The sequence below is a fragment of the Ceratosolen solmsi genome, unplaced genomic scaffold (genome assembly GCF_000503995.2).
Source record: "Ceratosolen solmsi marchali unplaced genomic scaffold, CerSol_1.0 scaffold14, whole genome shotgun sequence".
Lineage (NCBI taxonomy): Eukaryota > Metazoa > Arthropoda > Insecta > Hymenoptera > Agaonidae > Ceratosolen > Ceratosolen solmsi.
In genome coordinates, this window is record NW_011948420.1 from 9,162,252 (window position 1) to 9,186,130 (window position 23,879).

General features: G+C 33.4%; 1 protein-coding gene across 3 annotated transcripts in view; it reads left to right on the plus strand.

Annotated features, from left to right (window-relative positions):
• Positions 1-23,879, plus strand: part of Atet (ABC transporter expressed in trachea) — a 45,727-nt gene that overhangs the window by 3,938 nt on the left and 17,910 nt on the right. Inside the window, exons 1-2 of one of the 3 annotated variants that reach the window (XM_011498155.1) lie at positions 6,782-6,799; positions 15,014-15,210. In XM_011498155.1, coding sequence (XP_011496457.1) covers positions 15,053-15,210 — 158 coding nt within the window. In that variant the 5' untranslated portion in view covers positions 6,782-6,799; positions 15,014-15,052. Of the gene's footprint in view, positions 1-6,781; positions 6,800-14,688; positions 15,211-23,879 lie in introns of those variants that run through there. The other 2 variants (XM_011498156.1, XM_011498154.1) reach the window with 2 other exon arrangements.

Genomic DNA, 23,879 nt, shown 5'->3' on the forward strand with positions numbered 1-23,879 from the left:
TCTCGCCCTCTCTCTTTCTATATATATATATATATTTTGGCCGCTCGTCCGCCAGTGCCGCTCGCGCGAGCGCTTCGACTTCGTGCACTCGAGTACATCGGCTCCCCCTCCTCCACGGCGGCTAGCATCGGGTCCTCCCGGTGCAAGCGCACTCGGGGCCGACGGGTGCACTCGCACCGGTTAGATCGGAGCTCCTCCTCGCTGCCTCTCGGTGCTCGAGTATCGACCCGCTGCGGTGCACGCTACTACTCCAGCCCCGGCCCCTCTCCCTCCCCGCCGACCCGCTCGCCATCCTTCCCTCACTCCCTCCCTCTCACTCCCTCGCGCGTTATCCGTCTATCGTACTATCTAGCTGCATGTTTCATTTCACTCGCACTTCCTTTCTTAGCACCAGTTTCCGTGGGGCCGGGCATGTGCGGGGGCGGCGATAATCTCGTTGTGGCTATGGCAAGCCAACGACGACGAAGCTACGGACGGTGGCTGGCTAGCTGCCTTTGTGCTCGGTGGCAGCGTCGACGGGTGAGTGCCGATGATGCGGACAGGGCCGGAGAACGGAGTCGAAGGGGCCCCGGCATTGGGGATTTGGCGTCCTTATCATAACGCGATTGTCGGTCCCCGCCTTTCCACTAGCTTAGTCAAGCGACGCTATTATCCTTAGCTTAACGAGAGAGATGGATGAATTTTTGCAAGCCGAGGCTATTGTCGCTTTGCGGCTTTGTAAGAGAGTGAGTGAGAGAGAGAGAGAGAGAGACAGAGAGAGAGAGAGAGAGAGAGAGAGAGAGAAAGACCACCGGGGCTGCTGCGCGATTTACAATAAAGTCGAGATTTTGCCGAACCGATGATATGCCCAGTAGTCGCAGGTATATTTATGATAATGAAAGCTCGATTGATTATGTATGATAAAGCTTATGTTGTTTTAAAAGCCAATGTTCGGGCCCTGTGAGCTTGACCATCGATCTGACCAGCGATTTTACCGAAACGTATGCAGGTTTATAGTTGAAAATCGAGTGATGAGTCTCCTTTATATAATGTGCCACCGCCTCTCAATTATATTAAGAAAATAATGACGGAGCGTAAAGTCATTTTGCGATTGTATTTAAGAAATTGAGTCGATAAAGGTTCAATGAACTTGAACAACAAGTAAGTACATTGTAATAAACTTGAGGGCGATGCTTTGTGACAAACCACTGGATCCTCTTGAATGAAATGGAAAATTATAATCTATCTATTGATTTTCACATATTCTCTATGTAATTTAATTAGGTTCTAAAGTAATTGCCGCGCAAATAGTTGCGCAAAATTTGCTCAACGGTAAAGGTTAGATTTTGGCTAGAAACGCTCGTGCCAAGATTTTCGTAATTAATTTTGCGCACCGTTAATATAAAATTGCTCATTCGTATAAATATTCGTTTTCGAGAGTGACGATGCTTGACTTTTCTTTCCCTTTGAGGAGGATAGAATATTTCTTCCCGATGCTTGAGATTAATTGTCACAAACGTCTACAAAGCTAATTGCACAATTTTCCCCACTGCACAGCAATATTATTAAGATCATCTTAATTTTATAATTTTCATACTTAATGTTTCATTGGAGCTTCGTGCTAGTGTTACATTTATTATTTAATGCTGAAATACGTTAAGTTGAAAGAGATTTATTGAAATTTTATCATCCGTACGTTTTGCTCTTTAGATTATCTATCGTTAATAGAAATATTGTAGTATAAAGTATAGATAATGTGCATCAAATTATATATATCACGTATATTACTTAAATTACGTAAATTTTTTTTTTTTTTTTTTTTTTTCTTGTTGAGTAGCGTCAATCTGCATTGTTAAATATTACACACGCATAAACGATTAAAAAATTAAAATTTAAATAGTCGTGCGAATGGCAATTGTGGACGCTATGACGTCAGGTCATTTATTATTGTAAACAGGAAAGTTGTTTTTATCGAATGAATTGGTTGGGAATTTTTTGTTTCCCCGGAATATTCGTCTATTTAATATCATTTGGATCAGATGGATAATGGTTTTTCCAATGACACTTGAACATTCAGCGCTATAATTGACATTTAAAAATAAGAATGTAAATTATTATAATGTTTGGGTGAAGCAGTTAGGGTGAATAAAATAATAATGTGGGGTGGGATGCAAAGTAAGGCGTCATTCGTCGTAAAATTTTAATTTGCCTCGCTGTGCTAAGCGATAAACGAAAGATGCATTTGTCGAGCTCGTAGCTACTAAGCCAAGACATATTAAACAAAATCTAAGATAAATCTGTTATATTGAATAATTTGGCATATAACGAGGGTCAGAAGGTTTTCCGAGTGATAAAGTTTACGGATTTATTAATTTAACGAATGGTGTCAATTATGAGTCGGAAGACTTCGGAAGCGAGATCACCGCATTTGCGTAATAAAAATTGAGTGACAATGCTCTTGCACCGCTATCGAGTGAAATTTTCACAGAGATTTTCGTGAACGATCGTACCTCATGAAGAATCATTGCGAGAGTACGTAACAGTTGGAGGGTGCCTTGTTGGGGGGGGGGGGGGAAGACAATGTCCAAGCGTCCGTGTTAATCCACGATCACGCTTTCGGCGAATTTTCACGCTCGCGAGTACTCTCGAGCTATCGCCACTCGCGTTTTTCCGACACACGAACTTCACGTTTCCTTTACGTACATACGATTTCCTTTTGTCGCGTGTGACGAGGCACGAGTGCAGCAGCACCGATTGCACAATGACTGAATTCTCTTGGAAATCGCGACTGCGCGTGGTGAAAGCCGATGATCTTTGGATTCCAAGGGGCTTGTGAACGATGACGTTACGTCCCAATAAAATGCGCCTTGAACTTGGTCCGCGGCCTTATCTGACGCAACCTTCCCTCTCAACTCGATAATTCAAAATATCGTCTCGCGGAGCTCGTTCGATCGCGCGATTAAAGCAATCTTTAATCGATGAAATACACTTCTCGGTAAGCGGTCGAGCTACCGTGTCGTTTATCAACCAAAATAGCACACGCATTATATATACATTTTACCTAAAAAAATTCTGCGACTACTACGCAAAGACTTTTAATTAACTTGGATAAAAATATATTCAAAAAAATTACTTCAAACTAATCTAAAATTACCTCTAAAAGTCGATATGTTCTTCGTTGAATTATAAAATTTTACTTCTCTTCGAAGAAAACGGCGATTATTATGTCGCTTTTATAGCTCCTAGTGAACATTTATCTTGGCTAGTTTACATTGAGATGAAAATGATTTTACTTAATAATTTTGCGATATATTAGACAATCGATATTTGAATATTTTGATATTGTGCTACTAGTGGGTAATTGTATTAAAGTAAATATGAAAATATTTTAAAATAAACTGAGTGATGTAAATTTGATGTACATCTCGTTTCATTTGCCTATTTATCGTGTCTGCTCTTCTCCACATAACAATCGAGCCATCCATAATATTAATATTATTAATATTATTATTGTTATTATTGTTATAATCGTGGCAGTTGTAATGTCGAAATGCTATTTTGCTAAATAATTGTTTTTAATCGATGGAAATGTTGGATATTCCAAAATTGGGCTATTCCAATGAGAAATTTTAAAATTTCAACGACACACCACCACAATTATATTAATATAATTATATTAATAAAGATTTAGCTAATAGATTATCTAATATCCGATTTAAAGTTGGGTCGCATGAGGTAAGAAGGATTAATTTAAATTATTGTATTAATTTAAATGGCCACGGAAAGTTTCTTAAATTGGTGGTCTGCTGCTACATTGCTAGCATTTAAAAACCTTAAACCGCAAATTTTCATTGCAATATAAAAATATCTTGGAGAGATATTTTACGCTGAAATTATTGTCGATAATGTCGAAGTCAGAAGCCGTTGAATAAATTAGAGATACAAATGTGTGTCAATACGCCCCGCCATTCCAATAAGCCATAATTCATAAGTACAATGAGGATTCTTGATATCTATAAAACGTCACCATTTTCTATCGCGATCAATGAAATCGCCACGTATTAGTAGCATAATCGGCCAAAAATTTATAGAACTTTAAGTTTATAAAATTGGTAGGGTCTCGATAAACAGGAGCTTCGAGAATAAGCAAAGGACCGGACTCAACGGAGATTTAGGAGTCCATTCGAGGTAGACCGACGACTCGCATTGTTTTCTCTCGAACAAAATTAATACTTAAATGCTCGTGTGGATGAGCGAGTGACACGATAAGCTCGTAAATGAGTTGATCGGATGTATGAGATACAATTGCGCCTGAAAAGCACCGATAATCGAGGCATTCACACGACGAAAATATACTTGACCATTTTCAATGCACTATTAATCATTCTAGACCCGTTTTGAGTGAGTAAAGGATAAGAAGAAGAAGAAGAAAACAGAAAAAATTTCGAATCTATAGATCGAGCATCTTGGCTTTGTCAATAAACTTTTTTTCTCTTTCTTCGTGCTTCCTTTGGCCAATGTGTAATTTTCTTTACGTAAGATGTTTCTAAACGGCAATGAAGAGCATAATGAAAAGGAAAGAATAAATTATTATTATTAAATATCGATTAATGAATAATATGCAAATCTGAGAAGCTTCTTTCCATTATCGCTACGAGCTATATCAAGGATATTTAATCAAAAGTATTCCGATCCCATGAATGTCAGGTCAGTCGTCAGTGGATCGCATTTGGATTTGAAGAATGAAATAACTAAAAACCTTTCGATGAGTCGCACGCGGCGAATGACGTAGAGTAATGGGAAGGAGCTTAGAAAATTCGCGAGGCAAATGAAAATCTTCCTCGAGTCAAACGATACGAAATAATGAAAAAGAACGAAAGAAAAAACGAAAATATAAATAAATAAATGAAAGAACGAATCGCCTCCCCCCCCCCCCCCCCCCCCCCCCCCCCACACCCCCTTCCCTTTTCCCGCTAGCGGTTATCAGATTGTCAGCTGTTATCGAACCCCCCCCCCCCCCCCCCCACCGTCCCCCGCACCAAGCCGCCTTCCTCCCTCCATCGCTCTTGGAATGGAATACGAAGGAATAAAGAAAACACGAGAGATAATTTATTTCGTCATCGTGACGCAAAAGCTCATGCAAGTCGAATCATCATTCGTCCTCGGCATGCGTTCGTAAAGCAGGAAGAGGCGATCCCGAGAGTATGAAACTTTTAAGGAATCATTGCGCACGACCGCGGCTTCTCGATAAGATTACAACCTTTGTCTTTCACTTAAATCATTATAATGACTTTTCTTTAATCGCTCTATCGCATTACATTACTTATCCGTCTTCTTATTCATCTCGGCATCGATAAAATCATTAATCCGTAATTTCGTAAAGATGCTGCGATGCGGTGTGACGCTTGATGCATTGGCAATTAATAATGAGACTCGCAGCTTTACCGAATTGACGATCGCTCTCGATCATCTAAAATCTAATGAATTTTAATAGTGCGATGTGTATAAATTTTATAAATTATATAAATTGTATAAATTGTATAAATTGTTGTTGGTGAATTCGCTACGAATCGACAAATTAACTATATTTCTTACCACAATGTATCGAGTCTGGATATTTTTATGTGGACAAAGCCAAAATGAAAAAAATCGTCATTTAATCGCCGCGGCTGACGGGTGCGCAATATGCTCAAGGTCGTCAATGGAAAAATGCAAAAATGCCATTAAAAATCGATCAGGGCACATCGTAAAAGTCTCGTATCTCTTAAGGACAATTGAGAGGGATAAAGGTTTGAAGAATGGTTGGCAATTGGCTCTCGATGTTTCCGATAAGCGGGACTGGCGGCCCCGCCGAGTCGCGCCAATCTGTCATCATCCACGAGGATTATTCGTCCTTGAGAAGTTTGACGTGGCGATGAAGGAGGCCGACCGACGATGATGCGAGAACAACCGCGAGAACTCGCTAAGGGCTTTTCTTACCGTCCCGATTGATCCGATCGTCGGACAATGATGAGCAGCTGTAGGCTCGAGGAGCACTCGACGTCAAGGCATCCGGGCCTCGCGTAGCGCGACGGCCAGACCGGCGTCGTCCGCCCCTGGACGGCTGTGCGCGCGCGCGTTCTCGTGCAACGACGGCAGTCGAACGCGCCGAGACGTTGGCAGCGGCAGCGGTGGTGGCGGTAGTGATAGTTGGAAGTGGTAGCGGTAGTGGTAGCGATAGTGGTAGTGGTAGTGGTAGTGGTAGTGGTAGTGGTAGCGGTAGCGGTAGTGGTAGTGGAGGATGACGATGTCGACGACGACGACGACGACGACGACGACGACGACGACGACGGCGGTGGAGGGACACGAGAAGGATGAGGTTGAGGTGGAGGTGGTGGTTGTTGTGGAGGGGGATGGGAGGATGTGGAGGAGGAGTTGGAGGGGGAGGGGGGGAGGCGAGAGAGGATTGAAGAAAAGTACGAGCGGCGGCGCGAGCCTCAGTCGGTACGGTTTATTTGGTCGGGCGCGCAGCGGCACAGCTGACTTTGACGGGAGCGCGCCCGCCTTCGACCCCACAGTTTCCTCGCGGTTCTCGGGGCTCTAGCTTAGCGGGTCGCGCGCCTCCAACCAAGTGTCAAGTGCTCCGACCGTGGCCTGCTCCGAGGGACTGGACCTCGCCAGAGCCTGGCCCGCGCTCGGGCATGAGGTTGGACCTCTTTGGTAATAATCAGACTGCTGCCGCTGCCGTCGCCGTCGCCGCCGCCGCCGCCGCTGCTGCTGCTGCTGCTGCTGCTGCTGCTGCTGCTGCTGCTGCTGCTGCGAGTTACTTCGTCTACGCCTGGTGAGTGTCGTCCGCCCTTTCAATCGCCGTCAGTCGAAGCTCGCACTCGCCTCCCGGACTTCCATTCGCTCCTCCTTTGCGGCATTTATTGAGGTGCAGGCAGAGCCAAAGAGTGGTAAGGACGAGGTTGTTGTTGGATAATGATTGAGAGGTCGAGATAGTTTGATGGCTCCTCTTTGAGAGGAGGGCTTGAAAATTTTGAAAAGTGCTATCGAAGAAGAACGAGGGGACGCCAGTGGTGGTCTGGGAGAAAGGAAAACGCTCGGTGATGATGTGGATATCTCTTGGATCGCGTCGCCTACTTTTAACGAAATTATCGCAACTGACGAGACAATGGTGCGCCTTTCCGTGACGATGACGACGCTCCTTAGAATTGCATTTTACTGAATAGTGAATACTCGACAGTGAATATAGCTAGTAAGGTCCTCGAGAACGCGATGGTCGTACCTTATCCCGCGTTCCCGAAAACATTCGTTGCCTTTTCGAATCCGGTTCTATTAAACCAACAACACAGGCGAGCTGCGTCGGTGTGAGAGAATGTGAGCGAGTGAGCGAGCGATCGAGCGAGCGAGAGGGGGAAGGGGAATACAAACGGTGATCGCGCGTGGAACGAAAAGTGTGAGATAGCATTGCGATGGGTGAAGGGATGATATGAGAGTGCGCGCAAGAGATTGAAATCGAGTTTGAGGGAGAGAGACAGAGGTAGCGTGAATAGGCGGCGGGAGGGTTGTGGGACGAGAGGGGGAGGGAGGGAGATGGAGAGAGAATTGTGAGTCATGCGAAATGGTTGCGCATGGTTGAAACGTCGCAGAGACGGACTTTCTTTTTGAAAATTCTGCAAAAGCATGCATGCATGCATCCACGAGTAGATCGAATATCCGTTCGAACGATAATCCTTTCATCCTCTCCCATTTAATTCCCACTGCTGCGCGCGCATTGGCACAGAGGGTGCCATGGGCTTTGTTATTATTTTAATTTACGGCAAAGTTCTTGTTTACCGAAAGATCCTTTAACGAATCAGCCACTTACGTGGAAATTTATATATTAATCGGTACTATCACTCTTTCTTTTCTACATAATAAACGTTAGCGTTCTTATTTTATATGTATTTTAATGCATCGATGTTCTAGTGTCAAGTTGTTCGATGATTATTTCTTACATTCGTGTTCTATTTATTCATAAAAAGTGTTAAAGCCATTAGGCAATCTGGGTTTTTAGAAATTTTTATATACATTTGCCAGTTAACATTATTGAAGATTAAAACGGTTGAAATGTGACTGCACTCCCATATTTTCTTTAAGATATTTCGTTACTTTGACTTTAAAGCATTTTCTAACATAATTGTATTATTATTTGTTCCTAAAACAAATATGCTGATGATGTACACATTTATTATTATTATTAAGGAGAGTTTTTATTTTATTTAAAAGGCTTAAGCCTTTTATTATCGAATACGAAATATATGATTTTAATTAGGAATTAAAGGAATGTTTTTGAGTTTCATTAACTTAAGCTGATCGATATTGTCAACCGTTCTTTCTTTCTTTGTGAAAAATATAAGTTTTTTTTATTTTTTAAGAATATAAAGAGGATTAAAGCACACAACATTACGTTTTTTATGCCTATTCTTATGATCTACGACCTATATGTATCTTTGTAATAAATCTAATTTTATAATGTCAAAAATGTAAAGAGAAATTATATATTTAATGAATTTTATCCACTTCTAATTCTGTTCTGCTTTATAAATCACATCGAGTACATTAAAATAATTAATACAAATATAATATCCTCGTAAGTATAGAATAAATAAAGAATACTATTCTATTTTCATAATACGTTAAATAGAATTTTATTTTATTTCCATTTACAGTAAAAACTCAATTTAAAATTTATCAATTATTTACGGTAGGAGCATCGGATAATTTATTTTTATTTAACTAAAAATACATGAAAAAATTATACGTTAATTGTAAATTTTGTGTTTGTGTTTGTGTTTGTGTTTGTGTGTGTGTGTGTGAGTACGCGCGCGCGCGCGCGCGTGCGTGCGTGTGGGTGGGTGGGTGGATGGGTATGAGAATATGTGCGCATGTGTGTTGTATTCGCTTCTTTAAGAGCTAAATGTTTTAAAAAATATTTTTTAAAGTATCATGACTGAAAATGTAAACGTACTTTAGATGAAAATTCAATACAATAGCACTTATCAGCAAATAAATAATACAAATATCATTAAACATTCATAAAATAGAATCGATAGGCCGAGATTTTGTGGTGCATTAATATTTATTTATTATTTAAACGTCAATATTTTGGCAGTTCATTTTTGTTATTTAATTCAGTTGTCTACAAAGAATACGAAAGTCTATTTTCAATAAGATAATTATGCAAAATAAAACTAAATTTTCCAACAGTATGAAAGAATCACTCCACCCTTATTTATTTCAAATGCATAATTCTATCGCTTATGTAATATATTGATTTAATCATATTTATGAATAATGTATTGTTACAACAGAATAATTGTTATGATATTATTCGGAAATTCAGTTGAAATTAATTTAGTTAAAAAAAAATAGAATAATTTTAAAGTAAATAATAAATTAGCAATAAGTAATTTTTTTAATAATAATTGAGTAGTAAATGAATCGAAAAAATCAATCCAAATTAGACGTTGTATTATTGAAAAGATCTTTTATTTTATTTAAAAAATCAATTCCATTTTCATATAAAGCAAGTCAAGCCCTTAAAAAATGTTTAAGAAGCTTTTCTCCCCCCCCCTCTCTCTCTCTCTCTCTCTCTGTGCGTATATATATATATATATATATATATATATATATATGTGTGTGTGAGAATTAGGTAAATACAAAACATCGAACGCGACTCGAGCATTCGTATAAAGTAGAATTACACTCGTTCCCGCGAGAAGCCTACATGCATTGATCAGCCTTGGAATATTTCGAGCGATATTTTACACGGAAAATGGCTGGATAGATGCAAGTGCGAGATTGAAGGGAATATGCGGTGAGTACGAGAACGGAGCCACTAAAATACAAACGAAGAAAAGTAATAAGGATTTTTTAGCAAAAATGCGTCGCCGCATCGCACTGTTGGCATTCGGCCAATAAGTCCTGCTACGATCACCAATCAGTCTACGCTTTTCCAATTCTTCTATCTACTCTCGCCGATCCTTATCTTGGCTTTGTGTCCCCCCCCCCCCCCCACCCCCCCCCCCCCCCCCCCCCCCCCTCTTTCGCCCCCCTCTCTCACTCTCTCTCTCTCTCTCTCTCTCTCTCTCGTCAATCTTACGCCGATCCAAACGGAGAAATATACATTTTCATGCAGAAATTCTGGAGACTAGTGGCACGTAAGGCCAATTCAAGCACTTTTTTCACATTGCGCTAATGAAACGCTCTTTCCTCTCTATTAAATAATTCACATTTCTTCGTCCTCGGATAAGAATGTATTCAATGAAAGCCGAAGCATTTACTTTCGATTGAATGTAATAAAATGGAGAATAAAAAGCGTATATGAAAACAGAATAATTTCGCAATTAATAATTTAACTTTACTTTACTAGCTACTTTACTAACTTTCTAAGTTGTTACAATTTTATATTATATGAATGAGAACCGACTTTCACTTTCGTGATTATACTTCCCTATAAAATCTATAAGAACGGAGCTTTTTGTTTTAAGCGCAGTTAAGTTGTCGAGAGAAATTTCGCATGTTAAGTAATTTTTATTGATGAAGCTATACGTATTTATTAATTATTAAAAAAAAAAAAAAAAAAAAAAATAATTAAATAAACAAAGAAAAGAAAAAAGAACGCAATACAAAGCTGAGTATAGGCAAAACAAACATAGATAAGAGAAATAAGGATAGGAAGAAAAGGACGTTGTATTTTTATATAGATCAGTGTTATTCAATATTGAATACACTTTATTTGCATCTGATTATAAATTTATGTAATTCAATCAATTTTATTGTTATTCAATCAATTATCAATATTATTAACATTTATAAAATATTTTAAAGGCAAAAATTGCATTGAAATTAAAATGAGTATGTTTTATTTATGTTTTATGTTTTACATGTTTGCACTTAATTACACTGCATACGTATAATAAGAATAAACTTATTTAAGAATATTTAGTTCTTAATTATGGCGAATGAAATATGTCGTTGCTAATTATTTAATAGTCGATGTAAAATAACGATGGTAATCGATCAGCTAATTAAATTAAGCAAACTCATCGATTGAGGAGTAATTTAAAATCGTTATCGATTAATTCTAAATTATAAAGCGTGTGTGCTCGTTATCCAAGTCACATTGAAATTATTAATGTTATCATTAATGAAATTGAGCGTAAAAGAATTATAAATATTTTTAAAATGATATAAATTTTTTTTTTTAGGAATCTATGTATATTTACTTGATGAAAGCCGTGATTGTAGAATAATCTTAATTATTCAGCGCTATAACCCCAATAGACATAAATGGTCGTCTGAAAAATTGAATTAGAGAAAGAGGAAAAAAAAAAAAAAAAAAAAAAAAAAAAAAAAAAAAAAAAAGAAAAAAGAAGAAAAAAGAAGAAGAAAGATGAAGGAAAAAAGTACTCGTACTAGCACGTTATTAATCAAAATAAGAGCAATGAAGATATTAAAATTTTGAATATTATCAGGTTGTTAAATGTCGTTGTAATGTGTGATCATCGGAATCGTTAAATCCCAATACTTTGACCGCCTTTGTATCTTAATATAATCAGTTGAATCTGCCTATCAGAGTTCATCTACGTGTTACTAATGGAATTTCTAGACACCTTGTTATACCCAATTGGTCTTCGTTAATAATTGTCAGATGTACTTCGTTACGTACATAAGCTGGTATTTATAGAGCAAACGATTAGGTAACGAATATTAGTCTCTTGGAGTAATTGAGAAATCTCTGTAAAAAAGAAGCAATAATACTAAAAATTCTAAAAAACAATATTAATTAATTAATTGACAGAAGTTTGATATGAATGAGGACATACTTATTTGCTTGTCTATTTATATATTATAGATTTATTTGACGTAATTGATAATGAAATAAATCCAATAGGTATGAGAAAATATTGTTTTTTATAATCATACTGCTATCGTAAACATATTTTTAACGATTATATTGAATTCTATAAATTTATGCGATCGGGCATAAATAGCAAAATCTTCATTTCCAATGAAATATTCAAATTAACTATTTCTTTAATACATATAATTAAAAATCCGTATGAGTCGAAGGAATGCCTAATGAGCATGATTTAGACGAGGGAAGGCCAGCTGTGCGAACGTTAAGAATAGATTTAAAGCGGAGAAAATAATCGTAAAATGGTATATTTTAGGGACGATAACGGACGATAACGGACGATAACGGACGATACACGAATGTTGCAGCATCTAAAAGCAATGATTCTGAACTTGAAACTTGAAGGCGACGAGTCGATACTTTCTTTCAGCGTGTCAGTCACACCTTAACTTTGTAGTTAGCTGAATAATTGTAGAGAGTTGTTTTCTTTCTGGTGGATATAATGACTGTACTTCATCGAGTATCGTTTACGTGCTTATTTATAATAAAAACTCTGAATAATATATGTGAATATATATATATATATATATATATATATATATATATACAATTGAATAGGGTGAAAATGACGATAAGAGTAACATTGACGAAATTCAACGACAAGCTTTGAATAGATTTCTAGATTCCATCAGAGAAGCCAAAAATTCTTTAAAATTTTGTAGAAATAGCGATTGTACAATATAATAAGTACAAAGAAGCATTAAAAATTTCAATCGGTATAATTCTAGTTGATATAATACTTATCGAATTTGTTTTATTTACGAAAGAGGCTTAAACGTTACGCTGATACTCTACGGTCATTACTTTTTATGCAATTAAATTTAAATTTAGCCATTTTATAAACTTGATAAATAGTCGAAAACTGTGAAGTCTATGACGCTCAATACGAAATGTTTCATAACCTTACATTTATTAAGCTTAACGCTACTCTTAATATTCATTATTTTTTGTTACATTCCTATAAGAGCGCTTGCAAAATTGTTTCGTTGGCCATAATTTATTCAACATTTATTTTCCTTTATTTGTTATTTTGAATATGAGACAACCTGAACTATTTATGCCAAATAAATTTTACACGCTAAAGTATATTAATGTTCGCAGTTGTTATTATGACTTGAATTGAATGCATTAAATGCAAATGCACTGTAAATACTTTCTCCGTTAGTAATGTCAACTTAAACTAATTTTCACGTAATTATTAATAATAATGTTGAACATTAATTGTCAAAGATGTTCCGAGTAAATTAATATTTTCAATGTGTAACTACATGAAATATCGTTTTACTTAAAATCTCGACACAAATGACAAGCGACATTATTAAATTTCGTAACAAATAATTGCTAATACACATTTTCACAAGCAGTTACAATTTTTCATGTAACGCTCAGTGTAGTCGGTATACAAAAAACAACATCAACAACAACAACAACTAAATAAAAAAATAAAAAAATAAAAAAAAAAAACATTAAGAAGAAAAAAACTTGATGAATAATTGTAATTCAAAATTAATGAACACAATCATACTTTACGTTTGTAAAATCGGCTAAGTTTTGATTTCCAAATGGTAGAAGAATAATTCAAATCATTAATTATTTTATAGATTATTTTATCGATACTAATAATTAATGATTCGCGTTCTATTTAACATTTTAATTTAAATTCATAATTAACAAGTTTTATGGAGATTTATATTTTTAAGTGGCAGATGAACAACGATAAAATTCAAATTCACACTTGGCCTTTAAGTTATTATCTTTCGCTTCTTAGCTTAAGGCTCAATACAAGCCGTAAGATATTATTAATAGCGTTTGACGGCTATTATAACAAGAATACAATATTAGTGCAAAATGGAATATTGCGAAATCGATGAAAGGGCAATCTATTGATGAACAGATAATTCTGGAAATGTCAATGTAGATCGATTTCGTTAGTCTATTTATTACTCATGCGCGCTTCTTCTCTCTTGATATATACATGTGCTCGATAAAAGTATACGATGCCGGTTGTAAATAAGTTTGCAAAGATATATATCAATAGCGTTACTATCGCGCCATTATAAAAATAGTTCAAGGTCGATGTAGGAAAGGCTTTGTATTTATTGTATGTATTATTCTGTAAATAAGAAAATGTTTTACCTATATAAATGAATGTGTTAGCGAAGAATTTCTCAAGCATGATATTAAAGTTTTGCGGCTAAAAATAGTACGGCATAAACTATCTTGAATTACAAAAAGAAGAAAATAATAAGAAAAAAGAAAAATGATTGTCTTAAGAGTGAAGATTAATGTTAAAGTCATTCTAATTATACATCAGATACATAATAATCACAAAGAAATTCAAGCAAAACAAAAATTTAAATTACATTTCGTCAATTGCACTTATAATTTTATTATTTTCGGCCTATTCGTTTAATGCAAACGATATTACAAATGCTTAAATAAAATGTATTTTATTTTTCGCGAACGTACAAACGGAATTGGCAATTAATTATGTTGTAAAACAATAATGATGATGATGATGATGATGATGATGATGATGATGATGATGATGATGATGATAATGATGATGATGATGATGATGATGATAATAATAATGATGATAATATCGGCATAATTGTAAATTAAATTTGGATTTGAAACATAATCTGTCCATAATGTTTTCAGTCGTTATGATGCTGGTTAAGGAAATTCAATAACTCGGATATTTATAAATTTACAAAATGGCTTTAGCAATAGAAAAATGCGTAAAGAAATATTTCAGTGCGATTTAATTGATAAGAGTAAGCCAAAAATAATATTTTATTAGCTGAAAGAAAGTGGACACGACGATGTTAGACTTGGCTCGCTACGGTTATTTCTGCTTAAACAAAACTCAATTCGAATAGATTTAAGCAGTTACAACTCGACGAACTTTCATCTTGAAAGTCAAGCTGAACAATAATGTAAGTGAAAGAGGAAAAAAGATAAACAAAAAAGCGAGTAAGAAATGTTGATTGCGTATTGGGGCAAGAAAGGAAGGAAGAAAGGCGGCTAAAGAGTAGGGAAGGATCGATCATTCGATAAACTTTAAATACTTTGTCGAAATTGCAGGGAGGCGCAGGATTGGCAGGGGACTCGCGGTGCTGAACAATGGCAGATCTGAAGAATCTCACACTCGCCACTGGCGCTGGTTCGCAGTATAATGGCGACGAGCAGGTGCAATTCGTACCTGGCGGAAGTCATCAGGTGACGATTCGCTCACCCCCGCCAACACTCCATCTTGAAAATCTCAATAATGCAGTACTCGGGTAATTATGCTTATATACGCTTCATTGCGCTAACAATCGACTTTAAGGTTCTCTTTATATACAATATACTATATTATAAGCCACTTGTCGATGAAATTTCGTGATAAAGTTCCTTTAAAAATATATTTTCGATAAACTTGCTCGCATCTCAGAACTAAGTCTCAGATTTCGTGACGTTAACTTGACCTTGAGATATATGAGGAAGGCGCGTAATTAGCCTGAGGAAAATTAAATTGGACACGATTAAAAATTGCCTCGGGATTTCCATTCGTTTATTTACAAGCATTCGTTCGTATATTTAATTCGCATATATTACCCAAAGACCATTGTCTTTTAACGATTACGAAATCGCAGTTATTTACGTTTATACAAGAGTCATGGTAAAGATCCAAAATGACACACGATCCGAGTAATTTCCTACGAAACATCAAAACAAAATAAATAGAAACTAGTTAAACCGAATGAAATAATAATCAATTATGCATCCGTGTATGCGGGTTCTTGAGTTCGAATACTCAATCAGCCTTACGATAATTCAATTTTATTATAAAAGACAATAAAGACAAAGGAGCAGCTTAGGCGAACGGAAGTGCGGTTACGAGGAACTTTTATTATTTCTTAACAACGCGAAAGACGAAAAATGTCGTCGAAAAAGTATAAATTTCCATCACCGACGATACGCGCAACTGCCAAGTTTCGCACTTTCGGTATGCGCGATCGAAGTAACGCAATTGAAGCAGAAAAAATATTAAATTAGCCACCGCTCAGATGATGATTCCGCTTCAGGCCCACGAGCCATTCTTCCTTACTTCAGCTACTTCACGAGGCTTTATTGTCTCTATATGTGTGCGCGTAAAGGGCAGAGCACTCTGAAGTGCAGTCACACGATCGATAAGAAAGATTTCCATAATCATCCAAGCCTATACCTGCACGATCCAGACGCTCTTGGCTTTATCGTGTTTCTCAGGTTGCGTTGGATGTTGAGAATTTCGCTGACTCGGTTGGGCCCAAACTTTTTCAACCACACCGAAATCATCCGACATCGCAGTTGATTAAAAGATGTCGAGTAATTTGCCGTACTCATCCCTCTCACGAGTAGTCTCACCACTTTTACTTTGCGATTAATCTCGTCGTGGCATTGGCAATCTCTTTTCAACCTCGCCAATTTCTCAAAAATGGAGCGACTTTATAATATATAGCCCAGTGAAAACCCAATCACACCGCTTCTTCGAAGCGTAAATAAAGTCCAACTTGAGATGAAGGAGTGCTAACGTATACCGTGAAAGAATGAGATAGAGTAAATATTGACGCTTAAACTTATAATCATAAGGAAGCGAGGCTGGATCGATCAGCATTAATTCTTGTTGGCGGTTGGTGATTTTCGATTGAAAATGAAGACTCGCTTAGGTGACAATACCAATGACATTGATTTTTTTAATACGCCCAGACAGACTGTACAGAGTCACTGGCTCTCTCTCTCTCTCTCTCTCTCTCTCTCTCTCTCACTCTCTCTCTCTCTCACTCACTCTCACTCTCACTCTCACTCTCACTCTCACTCTCACTCTCACTCTCACTCTCACTTCGGCGATGCATTACAGCAGATAAATGTCTTTCGCATAGCCTAACTGGCTCTTTTAATTCTATTCGATTAAATATATTTACAACTACTAAAGCGTATAATAACATTGATATTTGTATAACTGAGAAATAAATGTCGTGGGGGGGGGGGGGTAGACAGAAGGCTGGTGACGATTAGCGAATGAAAATTTATTGTTTGGTAGTGGCGTGGAAAGCAACAGACCGTTAACATCCGAAATTGAAACGTTTCTTCGGCTTTTCTCCCGATGATTTCTCGAACCACCTGATCGTCAATTGTGAATTCACTCAACTTCTAATCCGATTGTCGAGGATCGTAGAAGAGATGCGACATTTTCATTGTCGGAGAAATGGCTTTTTCAATTTTCCCGTCACACTGAATATAACCGCGAGAAAAATCTATCGAATAAACAAGTATGAGTAACAAATACTAATGCGAATTATTCACAAAGAACTCGTGAGAACGTAATAAGAGAGAAGGACAATCCTCAATTTTCAATGATTTATTGTAATCGCCTGAAACATATGGCTAATTAAAAAAAAAAAAAAATAAATACTTTTGCTTTATTTCAATAGTAACTTCGTGCAATTATATAATAATAGTTAATAATAATAATAATAATAATAATAATAATAATAATAATAATAATGATAATAATAATAATATACTTTAAGCACATATTATAAATGTTAATATCAATCGACTAATTTTTTTTTTTTTTTTTTTTTTTTCTAAATAAATAAAGGAATTTTAAAGCTATTTCAATAAAAGAAATAATATTTAACATATTCTCAGGAACAATAATACAATATCATTAAGTAATAAAGACATACGATGTTCATCAATTATTATGGTCAAATCAATTTAAAAGCTTGGACTTGAATAAGCTGAAGGATAACATTTTACAATGTTGAAAATTCATTATCGAAGATTATCGAGTTAGGAAGCATTTACAAAATAGATGATTCCTCGACTTACATATCTTTATGTAAATTATTTTAGAATAATAAATCATTATGTTGAATGAAAATCAAGCACATCCAATATATTTTTCCGATATACTTTTAATGCCACAATTTCGCCATATTCCTAACGATTTTTTCAATACATATTATTGACTCAATTATCACCTAGAATTTAACAATTAACAATTAAAAAATTCATTCGTATCAGGAAAAAGGTTAGTACTAGAAATCTAATGGTGCAAATAAAATGTATCAAAAGTATATTGATTATTCTACGATACATGACCCAATACTTTCCTAGGCGGCATATACCACCGTTAAGCAATCACGAGCCATAAAATTTAAATAAAATATTTATAAAGCTACATGACTATACCTGAAATAATAAGAAAATAATACGACTATTTTGTAATATTGCAATTACGTGTGTTTCTCTCTCTCTCTCTCTCTCTCTCTCTATGTTTATGCTATTTACAGACATGAGACGATATTAAAAGCAGATAAACTAATTTTGCAACGAGAATTGCAAAAAGTATTAGCAGAATTAATACGTAAAAGTGTCGATGGTTGTTGAAACTTGCACGACTCTTAAAGCTTTCTTAAGGAGCTTTGAAAATATTCTTTATTGTTTTTGAAAATACACATAAATTTCAAGGCTCAATTCAATGTAATTTGTCCATTAAATTTATTGACACAGCATTACAAATGCGTAGACTTTTTTTTTTTTTTTTTTTTTTTTTTGATGCTAAAGTATAAAAGCAATAGCATTAATTAGTTTTTCTGAATAATTTCCCTAAATGAAAGAGCTAAAAAATTGATAATAAATTCAAACTTTCACATACGACAAAACCTATTACACTGCTATTTTTTCCTTCGTAAAGTTAATTAACTATAGTTTTTGCAATAACTACACGAGTATTAATTGATAATATTATCTTTGTCTTAGATAATTGTATATATGCAATTTATTAAAAATCATGTATACAGTTGTGAAAAAAAAGTCTTTGTTAATTTTTTACTTCAGTGATAATGAATATTGAAATTTATTGTAAAGGAATTAATACATTTGTACTATTGTACAATCTTTTTATTTTATGAAAAAAAATCTTTCATACGTCTCACTTTTTCCGGGCATCATATTGTCGAGGATTTTTAATCAATATTGCTTAACATTTAATGCTAATAATTTTTTATTATTTACGCAAGACAATTTTAATTTAAGTTAAATTTTAATGCATATTAAATGATATTGCAATTAAATTAGTTATTATTATCAGAATGAATTCAATCCAAATTGTAGACAGCAATTTTTAAAGGCATCAGATGTAAGGACACAAAAAAAAAGTTAAACAATCAATTTAAGTATATTTAATGATATTAAATTATATTTTGTAATCATTTAATTTTATTATACAAAACTTAAATATTAAGAAAGTAATTATTATTTTATAGTAATTCTAATATTTGATTAGATGAATGATTATGATACAATTTTAGTTGATCGAAAAATTCGCTTTAAACGATTTTTCATTGATATAACGTAATGTTTTTCTATCCTATAAACGAGCTATGTAATAATTATATAAAATAGTCAAGAATTATTGAAATAATATACAATTTCCTTCGATTAAGTGTAATTTCCTTCTTCATAAGGTATTCTGATAATTCACATATCATTCACTTTGATAATTACTTTACCACCACATTGACACATTTAAGAATTTTCTGATATATTAAAGTATTATCTTTTGTAGTGATTATTTGTAAAATTATTTTATTATTATAAGCAGATATTTTGAGATGAAAAGAAAACTTTATTATTCACAGATGATTAATTGTATATTTTGCAAAAATATAGTATTTTATAATAAATCCAATAATTCAACAATCCAAATCTAGTAGAGATCAATAATTCAAAAATTTTTTTCATATTTTCTTAACTATTTTAAAACTGTAGTGATAATATACCATACAGTGCTATTACTACAATACATTTATCTATAAATATTATCACGGACAATACCATAATCACATCAACACACAGTACATTTAGAATAGAAACAACTATATCTCAACTAATATTGATCTACGCAATTATTCTCTCTGATTTTAAAGAAATGTCAATAAATTTTATATGTATTTATTTAAATCATATATAATAAATGTACATGCTCAATTATATATATATATATATATATATATATATATATATATATATATATATATACACACACGTATATTTGTAATTCATTTGTTCTGTCCATCGTGGAAGAAAAGATACACAATGTTTTATGTAGTTTATTTTTTCATTATTTGATCTTTTATTATTGTATAGAATAATACAATATGCGTAATAATACAATACGTTTGCGTTTCAAATTATCTTTATTTAATTTTTAATTAAACGATTGAAGATTATTAACTAAAACCTACATAAAATTGATTTATTATATAATAAATATATACAGCAGCTATAATATTTTTTAACAGTTTTACAATGAGATTGTAACAAATATTTGTTATTAAATATTTTTATTAATTGCGTGAATTAATAACACGCATTAATAACGCACAAATATTATTTAATAACAAATTGTCTCAATTATATAATATTGGGTTATTAATATAAATATTGCTACTTTGCTACATTTCTTTACTGTGTATCGAGTAAACGTGTAAATGAATTTGAAAATAAAATAAATATTATTGTGCAATATAACACATTCAAATGCCATTATTTACGATAACTCAATTTCGTACTATGCACATTTATATTTACATATTGTGTAAATATGATCGAATAAACCACAAACAATTATTCCAAGATAATGTGACTTTGAACGTATCAATCATTTAAGTAATAACATTTCATGACTGGTGTTAGACGTTTCGATACGATCGTAAATTCAAATATTATAATGAACTTGATTATAAATAAAGTTTCATAAAGAATTTTCAATGCAAACCAAATATCTATTACAATTAGAATACTGTCTAAGCATAGAGAGAAATTCAAAAATTTGTTTGAAACATTATTTTGATTGTAAATAGGATGGTTTGTGAAGGAATATAATTTAACTAAGTATGAATCAATCATCGCTTGGTTTGTGAAACCTTCGCCTAAACTTGCGACATTTCACAAAGATAAATTAAGGAACGTGAAAACGTGTATATTATCCATATTCATTACCAATGCGATTTTCGTCTTCTCGGCAGAAAAAGTGGTCGATCTAATGCCATAGTGACTTTCCATTCTTCTAAATATTAATATCATTAATAATGTTACTCTATCTAGTTGTTATTAAATAAATTAGTGATGTAAATGTTGAAGGATACAACGTTCCAAAGATAATTTATTACATTGCACAAGTTTTTCAATTTTTATGTTGCAATTCATAAGGATTTGCAAAATAGTTACGACTTCATTATTCTTTATGTTTACATTTATTTGTAAACATTATCGCACATTATTTCATTTTTATTAAGCAAACATATTATAAAGCATATATCATAAATTATGTTCGTACAATTTCTTATAAAACATGACCTTTAAAATAAATATTATTGCAAAATTCGTTATAAAAGTATTTTATTTAATTAGAATTTATTTTTTAGGTTTTAATTAGATAATAAATTGATGATCTCAAGAAAGTCCATATTTATTAAGATACACTTATCAAATAATATAACATTTTTTATTTGAAAAATTTTGTTAAATACCATTGTTTTATTTATTTATTTATTAATTTTGTTAATTTTGTTTTTGTTTTTGTTTGTTAAATTAATCAAGTACAAAACAGGTTACTATACTTCTTTACTTGATTGAAGTTTATCGTTAATTTTTATGTATATTATTTTTAGTTAACAATAGCAATAAAATATATTTATCTAAATTAAAATATATTTATGAAAAAAAAAAAAAAAAAAAAAAAAAAACGGAATAATAACGTTTGTCATATTAGATTAAAATTTGCGTTTTAATTTAGTTTTCAATGAAAATAAAAGTTACTTAAAACATTCAAACTAGTAGTTTTATCGTCGTATTGACTTAAATAGTCTCACGACAATAATTATTGCTGATTTTAATTGCTTAGAATCCAAAAGACAATATTTCTTTACTATACAGATTGCATCTTATTTCTAATAAATTTGGCCTTAATTATAGATGTTATTCCCTTTGACCAAATATTAATAGAAGCTAGTGACTGACAATTATTTAAGAAAAGCAAAAAAGTAAAGTAAATTTCGGAGGAATATTGAATTACTGCCAAATGTTGCGGTCCCTGACAGCAAGTACAGCCATAAATATCGTTAAATACTCTCTCTCTCTCTTACTCACTATCTAACATTTTCTTTTTTAAAGTACTATTATAAAAATCAGTATAATATTTTACTGTTATCATATTTTATCTAGAGTATGGATACTAATAGTTTATATGACATGTAATAATTAATTTATAATTGTTACTCGCAAAAAAAAAATATGGCTATGAAATGTACACGAAGTTAAAGAAACGATGATTACTGGGAAAATAGAGTTAGGTCTTACGCTTCTTATAAAATCAAATGCTTTTAGAACTTTACTCGTCATAAATATTACTTCTACCCTCGCTTTTATCATATTAAAGCCCAAACATCTTCAAACGCAAATGTTATTTAAAATTGCAATTACGAATATGTGCGCAGTGCAATGACTTTCAAACTCATTTATGCGTCAACTTAAGCGTCGAATTTTAATAATATAGTATCGCATTAGTAATGGTCTGGAAAAATTGCGGCAAAAGTGATCGTTTGCGCCTCGTGTCTATAGCGAAATTCAATGACGTGGATCAAGTTTGCCACGTGTGTCTCCTCACCAACACCTGCAAGTGTCCCTTATATCCTATTGGGAGGCAGATTGGATGGAAATCCCTTGTGCACGTAGCGCAAAATGTGTATATCAAAGAGTCGAACGGAAGGAGATGGAATTGAAGTTTCTTCACCAAATTTATGAAAACTATCTAACGGCAATTTATTATTTATTCGTTCGTTCAGCTTTCCAAGATATTCGAGAATAAATTACAAACTCTTATCCTATGCCCTTTCAACTCCTCATTATTTAATATACGATATTACCTTGAATGTTGACATTTTAATAATCAATGAATTTCTCATTTGATTTTTCCAAAAAGCTTCTTTTTCTTCCGAGCAGAATTATAAGTTTTTTAAAATATTTATCTCATATTAACTTTATGAGAATATTAAATGGGTACGTTCTTCTTGGCTCAAATTTCATTTTGACAACAAAATCAATAAATATATCAAAGCTTATTATATGCATTTAACGCAAATAATATAATACAAAATTCATAAAGTCTAATCTCTCCATAAAAGCTTTTAAATGTCTTTATAATTCATTTATTATTCTTACGTAATAAATGATTCTATTAAGACTACACTTTCATTTCATAATTAATTATGAGCTTGAAACTATTGTGAAAAATCAAAGTCCACGCACTGTTGTCCAACAATAATAAATATTTCTATTAAAAGCCTAATATACCTTTTATTCGGCAATTATTTAATAATCGATTCAATTTGACATTTTTACCAATTTAACATTAATTATCGTAATTTATACAATACCATGCGTATTAATAACTGAGATAATTAATTCTATACGAAGATTTTTTTTGTAAACATATTTTAAAAAACCGTTGATTATTTCTTAAACAAAATCCAAATTTTATAGATATAAGAATTATTTATTTATTGTTTTTGCTGCAATAACAACATATGTACAACGCTGTTGAGTTAATATGAAAAATTATGAAAATTTTTTATTCGATAACTAGAAAGTAGAACATCGCGCATGCTCATTACATTATAGATATGAATTTCAAACGTAATTTTCTAAATAATTTTCTTTTTTTACCTATTTTTTCTTTTTTTGCGCTGCTACTTTTACGATGGACTTGAAATTAAGTCAAATCGATTTGACACGACTGAAAATATGCAGAATACATGTAACTATTCAGTGAAGTTCTGATAAAGCTGTATAGATTCAGGTAATTTCATAAAAAAAAAAAAAAAAAAAAAAAAAAAAAAATTTTTTTAATGTCGTGAAT